We start from the raw sequence: 7802 nt of genomic DNA, 5'->3' as shown, positions 1-7802 counted from the left end.
ACGTTAAAACTGGAAGGTAGCTCTGGCCACTCGTGTTCAACCCCGTTTTCGATTATTATCAAATATCAAATGTTTTCACATTAGATCATCGATTCATTTACAATTTTCATTAATTTATTTGGATTTCCATGATCTGTTTCAGAGCCTTCATCAATTACGTTTTCGATGTATCTGCTCGCGCTCATTAAACAAGTTCATATGCTCGTGTATATATCTTATTTTATTGTAAATATAATTATTCGCTTTGTTATCTCTATATTTTAGAAAACTGACTGCCCTTTAGGATTATCGTACTTGACTACTTTTTATCAGTTTAATTATCAAGCTACACAAAATATCACTCGAGCCACAAGAAAATGATCAGTGACTTCTTTCGAACATGCGCCAACACCTCCACAAAATGCAGCGAAAGTACTTGGCTTTTGGTTACGTTTACAAAATCCGGGGGGAGGGGGGGTCAACGGGAACGTATGTTTAGCCAGTCGTGAGCGTGACTCGTGTGCGTGACCTCCCGCGCCTTTGAAAATCAATGCAAGGGGGGCACGACCTAGAATGGCTCCGATTGACTGGAGCAACACGCCCGTTAACCTGATTGGTCCACATGTAATTCACTACAGGGGGGTACGACTTAGAACAGCTCTAATAACAAAATGATTATATTATTACCATTATTATTATTATTACTCCTATTATTATTATCATTATAACAATAATAATAATAATAATTATGATAATGATAATATCATTTTCATCATCATCATCATGAATGGTAATAACACTGACAGTATTATTATTGTTATACTTATTATTATTTATTATTATTATCATTATTATCATTATTATTATTATTATTATTATTATTATTATTATTATTATTATTATTATTATTATTATCATCCTCATCATCATTACTCTTATTATTATTACTATTGTTATTGTTATTGTTATTAATGTCAGTTTCATTATTACTGCTATTATCATTATTATGATTATTACTATCGTCATCTTCATAATATCGTCTTATTACTATTGTTGTAATAATAATAATAATTATTATTATTATTATTATTATTATTATTATTATTATTATTATTATTATTATCATTATTATTATTATTATTATCATATTCATTCTTATGATTGTTATCGTCATGAATATCATTATCGTTAACATTATTGTTACGATTATTTATTTTATAATTGCTAATTTTATCATTATTATCGCTTTTATTATCATTGCTCTTATTATTGTTGTTACTATTATTATTGGTACAATTTTCTTCTTATTGTTATCAATACTGTTATTATTTCTATTATTATGATTATTGTTATTTCTGTTATCATTATTTTTATATCATTATTATTACTACCATTACAATCATTATCATTATTATCGTTAATATTATCATCATCATCATTATTACTAATGATAATAACAATATTAATGATAACAACAATAACAACAAATATAACCTAACATACAATAATATTAATTATGACATTTATAACAGTTTCACAAACCTGAGAATGTCAATAATAATAATTACGTCCCTCACAATGTTACCATTTGTAATTTCGAAGACGGATCTAATAAAATGATGACATGACAAAATCCGCTATAACCAGCACACTTTCTAGGCATTTCAAAGCGAATTAATCGCCAGGCATATTGAAACTTCCTTGAATTCGCCTATTCTCCATTCGTTCCTTAGATGCAGTGGGACGCCCTTCGACAAGTAGTGATAGAAGGAGATATCAGGCAGGTAAAGCAGGCGGTTGCAGATGTAGAGCCTGAGGAGTCTTCCTATGTGGAAGCTCACCTTCAGGCGAGAATGGAAATCGCGGAGTTCTTCCAGTCTCGGAAGGAAGCTCTGCGTTCACTCGACGTCGTTCCACGTGTCCTACAGGTAGCGGTTGAAAAAATGTGCTTAAATCAGTATTTGCGTGAATCTCTAAGTTCTATTCTTCATTCCTTCTCATGTCTCATCTCATATTGTTTCATCTTTTACATAAATCTGGAGAAAGAGCTTCAACGATTATTTTCGACTTCGGAAAAATTTCTTACGTTTTAGTGTTAGTTATTGGTTCTCATTGAAAAAATAGAATTTGGATGAACTTCGAAAGAGCCTAGTCATTTAACAATTTACATGTTCACCGCATGCACTTTGCGACAGGAGCTGAACAGACGGTTGGAGAAGATTTTCTTGGCAGCAGAAAAAGGCCTCTACAAAACCGGGGTGGATGTTCTCCTTCGCAAATACAGCCTGCCTGGATCGGTGACGGACGCGAAGGGCCGCTCCCTCCTGCACTATGTTACTTCTTGCAAGGGCCCGGGCGATGCTCCTATCTGGAGAGCGGAGAACGTTCTCAAGTTGATAGACGATCATAATTGCCTACCTAATGCCGTCGACTATCAAGGTGAGACCTGCTAAATTGATCCTAAATTTTGTGAAAGGAAAGTTTTGCTTGTGTGTGAAGTTGTATATACAATCAGAAAAGTAATTATTGTAACCTTCAAAAAATTAGTGTGAACTGTTTTGGAATAGCGAGGCAAGTAGTTAGCATTAACAGAGAGAAGCGCTAAGCTCCACATTGACCTCAAGTAAAGGTAATGATGGTTTTGTTTATGACTGTACTGTACATTTAAGTTAACACTGCCACACAAGCATGAGGTATCCTGTACAAAGCTGTCCTTCCCCGCAGGCAGAACATGCCTGCACTTCCTTGCCCACTCTGCCAGCAACTCCCGTTCGAAGGTGCAGTGGCATGGGCGGGAGGAGACCGTCGAGACAGCGTGGCTCAGTCTGGCGAAGATCCTAGTTCATGCAGGAGGTGACCCCTCGCTGAAGGATCTTGCTGGGGAGCTCCCGCATGTGGTAGCCAAGGAGAAGGCAAAGCTCGAGCTTCATGACTTCTTTTCGAGAGTATGTGATCGCCGCAGGACTTGCGTGTAACATGCGAAGTGGTTCTAAAAGGCAAAATTGCGGCCAAATTTTTCAACCCTTCAATATATATATATATATATATATATATATATATATATATATATATATATATATATATATATATATATATATATATATATATATATATTTTTTTTTTTTTTTTTTTTTTTTTTTGTAGCGTGGCATCAGAAAATACACAAAGAACTTGGAATTCGCTGCGTGTAATGTTTTCTGTTGGCACGAAACCTTTGATAGTCTAAAAGACGCTGAAATGATAATCTCTGGTAGTATGTAAAGTTTTCAAACAAATGATCCAGTGATATCACCCATATTACTTTCGCATATACGTTGATCATTCACGAACACATCTTGTTACAGTAACGCAGTGCGACAAGGTGTATCTCTCGTAGATATGCCGCATTAAAGTTGGAATAAGTCGGGTCGCTGGCATCCTCGAGCGGTACACCTGCGCACGCCGTTTTCTCTGCAGTGTTTGCCATGGGTTTTCTGAGCATCAGGCAAAGGCACTTGATCCGTTATTATACTGTATTTCGCTATTCAACGGTGCATCATTACTCTGTTATTAGCATATATAAAGCATATTTAAAGGTGTTCATTGGTTATAAATCCCATATGCCATTGTATGACTACCACAGAGTATGCTGTTAAATATACATTAAAGGAAAACGTTTCGTAAATGTTAGCTAGAGGGGAGAGTTCGAATAGCAAAAGAGCCATTAACGTAAGTGCAGCATTAGAAGATGTAAAATTTCGAATGACATTCTCTCGTTGCTGTAGTTTGAAAATAGGAGTAAATCTAAGATTATTGATAAAGCCGGCATTAATGAAGATTATAGTGATGGTCGTAAGGATGATAATAATCTTCCCTATGATGAGTAACTGTAAAAGTATTGAAAGTCTGTCTCTGCACGACGGTAGTAGTAAGTGTATGTAGCAGAGTGTATTTATAAAATATAAATGGAATACTGCGCTTTGAGGCTTCTGTACAAACATGCTTGTAATAAGGTTGAGTTGTCCGTGCAGTTTTGACCACATCTTGATACATATATTTATGTATATGTGTGTGTGTGTATGTATGTATATATGAGTGTGTATATATATACATACACTTACTCCCTCGCAGAAGTGCCAGCGCAAGGCTCAGCAGGTGAGGGATTCCCAGTCGTTCAAGACGGTCCTGGACGCCATCAAGAGAAAAGAGACGTCAAGCGTCAAGGACCTTCTGCTGTCTGAGCCGCCCCCTGAGCCCTTGGACGCCACCGATGACCTGTTGACGGAGGCTGTGAAGCGAGGTCTTCTGGAGGTCACGACGATGCTGCTGAGCTCGGGAGTGCCGCTGTGCAGCCACTCCCTGGTGTCCATCACTCCACTGGAAATTGCTCATAGCGTCTCGGGAATTCCGGCAATTCTCCCGGCGCTACTCAGACGAGTAACTGTCTCCTGACTGCTTTCTCTTCTTGACGATTGGTCACAGCGTCTCGGGGATTTCGGGTTCTTTCCTCCCTTCCTCCTCCCCTTCCTTTACACTGCTCACAGCTCGGCAATAGTGGATGTCTTTCCTGCTCGCTATTAAGCTTCGTCTTTTTTCTTTTCGTATTTCCTTTTCCTTCTTATTTCTAATGTTTAAAATATGATTCATGTTTAAGTTCTTCTAACTGATATTTCTAAGTCTAAGTTCTATTTGTTAACATCATTTAATAATTACATTGCATGATAATATACAGAATGGATAAAGCCTGGGAAACTTCTGCAAACTGTTTTCTCAAAGTTACGGCAATTTGCGTTCAGCCAGCGGATGGCGGCAAAAGAGCAATTAACTTATCTAAATTAATATTACGTCACACCCATGAACTTTCTATTTCAGTGTACAGTAATTATATTGATAAAGCAAAAGCAAATAATATGAACGATAAAACCATGCAAAGTACCAGCTCAAATGATGATCCCAGTACTTTTTAGTGGCAAGAGTCTAGTTAAGTAAAGATGCCCAACTCTTGTCTCAACTAAAACTCCAAAGTTCCAACAAGGTTCAGGGAAATGAGAGTTCAAAAAAGGTCATACTTCTATAAAATATGGCCGTAAAATGGGTCTTCACTATGACCTCTATGGTCATTCAGCTGTAGCAGCTGAATGATTTATACTTGCTGCAAGGTTTTATTGTAATGTATAAACTTTAGGCGGAATTGCAACGACTTAAAGATGTTCATGGGTGGGTCACCTGCTAAATGAGGTTGTCAGCTACAGATGTAGAGAAATTAGTGAGTAGATTTGGAGGTAAGAAAACAAACTTCCCGTGCCATTTTTGTAATTCAATTCACGTCTATTTATTTTAGGAATATGCAAACAAGCTCCGATTTGAAACCAGCAAGATTTTGGGACATGATCAAGAATCGACTCGTCTTCAGAGCCACATGATGGAATTCGCCAGTGAATTGGAGTCCAAAGGTAAAGACGCTTCTTGGCACTTCACGGAAGAAGAAAATATAAGAAAGTATTTGTGCATCGCGGCCGGCCTCGGGCTGACTCTTACATGCCAAGTGTTAGGCCTAGATGACGTGTTCCTGCAGCCTCTCCTCAATGAAGAAAAACCCGTCAAAAAGGCTGTGGAGAATAAGCACAAGCATATGCTGACTGTGCTCTACCGTGACTTAAATATGTCTTTGTTTTCAGCCACTGATGAGACAACATTACCAAAGGAAGTCATAGACAATGTAATTCATTGTGAATTAAAAAAGCTGAACAGGTTTCTGGAAAAAGCAGGTGTTGATGGGCGCATGGACATGCAGTTCCAAATGACGAAAGAAGAGAATGGTCTTGGCGAAAGTACATGGCTGCTCGGCATCGCAAAACTAGGACTTGTAACAATTTACCACAAAGTAGTGAAAGTAGGAAGAGCCCCTGATATAAATCATCCAGTTGAACAACTCACAGGATATAATATGCTTCACCTGGCAGCACTGTATGGTCAGCTAAATATGGTCGAATACCTCTTGCTGAACAAAGCAAACGTGATGGCAGAGGGAAAGAATGGGTTTACAGCAGCCCACCTGGCGGCACTCAGAGGTAACCGAGAGTGCATGCGGTATTTGCATGCTCACATGGAGACCCAGGGTCATTCAAAGGATACTCGAACCCAGGCTGGCTTGACGGCAATGCAGCTGGCCGACGGATATAAGGCTCTTGTGGAAGACTACAGTAAGATTCTTCTTGCAGAGGAAGATCGACTGAGCGTGTTGAGTTGTCCGTACGCCATCAAGAAAACCAAGATTCTGCTTCAGAGGAAGGGCTTGCACTTGGGAATCACAGACGAGCAGAGTTTCCGTGACACAGTTAAAAGGCTGTTTAAACAGCAACAGTCATGTGACATAGTAAATGAAATGGCAAATTTGCTGAAAGTTGTATGTCAAGAAGACCCAAGGTTCTGCGGGGAAATGGTCGAACCAAATCCTGAAGGGACACTCCCATCTATAGTGGTAGAAGATTCCTTTCAAGTGTACTGGCAGGTTAACATCAAAGCATGCACCAGAGTAAACCCAGAGCACAGCGGTGCGGAACAATGTTTACTTACATTTTCCCCTGAGGGTGAATTTCAGAACTGCTGTTTTAGGGACGAATTCCACAAAGCAATCAGAAAATCACTAAGTATGTACACTTTTAACTCTAAATACATGTGGCTCACGTACCCTTGCATCACCAAAACAGATATTGGTACTTCAGTATACCTCGTGTGGTACAACGCAGGCAAAGTTAGATTAATACGAGTCCTACTCATTCCCGTGCTGAAGGCGACATATCCGAAAGACAACCAAAACGAAAACGTGTCTAAGCTGCTGGATAGATATTTAAAGAATGAGGTTCCTGTCCACATTGCCAATAAAGGAGGGGACAGGTGGAGCTACGTCCTAGTTCAGCTGGAAAGTGAGATATTAGCTCAGATAACTGAAGAACAAAGATATATTTTATTGGCTTGTAAACTCCTGACGAACCTACTGTATTCTTGCTGGTGGTTCCCTAGGCAACACAGCCGAAGACACGGCCATGCGTGGGGGAACTATGTTGTCGGGATCGTGGCTCTCTCTCAGTCCCTCCTCTCCATTGATGTTCTTCGATGAACTTTCACGCACGACGCTGGAGGACTGGAGTCCCTCCAAGTTCCTCGAGCGAGTCATATCGATTTACAAGAGGGCAACATGCGAGGTTAATGGCCGGCAGAGGGTCGAAGAAATCCCATTCTTGCTCGACTCGAGGCACTCGCGGGAAAGGGCATCGCTAGTCATCCTGTCTGTTATCGAGTACCTGCAAGAACTCAGAGGCTGTGACCGAAGCGGCAATAAAACTGCTTCCATGTAGCCGATTTCCCTTAGCAATAGGTATTAGTTGCCCCACGAAAATGTAGATATGTCAATCATCATTTAGATTTAGGCGTCACTTTGGACGCAGTATTTCCGAAATTCATCATTTCATAGTAACTATTTCAACATTAGGAATGTTTGTTGCCTGACGATTTGCTTCATTAGTAAATTAACTTTATAATAGTCTGATGTTTCTTTCACCTTTTACTTAGTTCATTCAACTTTATTGAAAGATTGATATCATATTCCTTTAGTTCCGTCTGCTTGTCAGCATCTCATTGATATTAATTAATATTGATAAGTAATATCAGTTATAATTTTAATAATGACAGTGATAATGATAGAAACAACGATATTATTTTTATCAATAACAATAATAATTTCTATAATAATAGGAGTAAAAATAATGATAATAATAATCATAACAATAAAAGCAATGCCAATAATAATAATGATTAAAAACTGAAATGATAATGGTGATAAT

General features: G+C 38.5%; 1 protein-coding gene across 1 annotated transcript in view; it reads left to right on the top strand.

Moving 5' to 3' along the window:
* LOC125039803 overlaps positions 1-7501 on the top strand; it is a 27387-nt gene extending 19886 nt beyond the window's left edge. Inside the window, exons 7-11 of the mRNA XM_047634098.1 lie at positions 1713-1907; positions 2175-2418; positions 2704-2924; positions 4090-4395; positions 5300-7501. Of these exons, the coding sequence (XP_047490054.1) occupies positions 1713-1907; positions 2175-2418; positions 2704-2924; positions 4090-4395; positions 5300-7078 (2745 nt within the window). The 3' untranslated portion in view covers positions 7079-7501. The remainder of the gene's footprint in view (positions 1-1712; positions 1908-2174; positions 2419-2703; positions 2925-4089; positions 4396-5299) is intronic.
* The last annotated feature ends 301 nt before the right edge of the window (positions 7502-7802 follow it).

This window comes from Penaeus chinensis, chromosome 27 (genome assembly GCF_019202785.1).
Source record: "Penaeus chinensis breed Huanghai No. 1 chromosome 27, ASM1920278v2, whole genome shotgun sequence".
Taxonomy (NCBI): domain Eukaryota; kingdom Metazoa; phylum Arthropoda; class Malacostraca; order Decapoda; family Penaeidae; genus Penaeus; species Penaeus chinensis.
The sequence above is the reverse complement of the archived record's forward strand: the minus strand, read 5'-3'. Positions and strand labels throughout refer to the sequence as shown.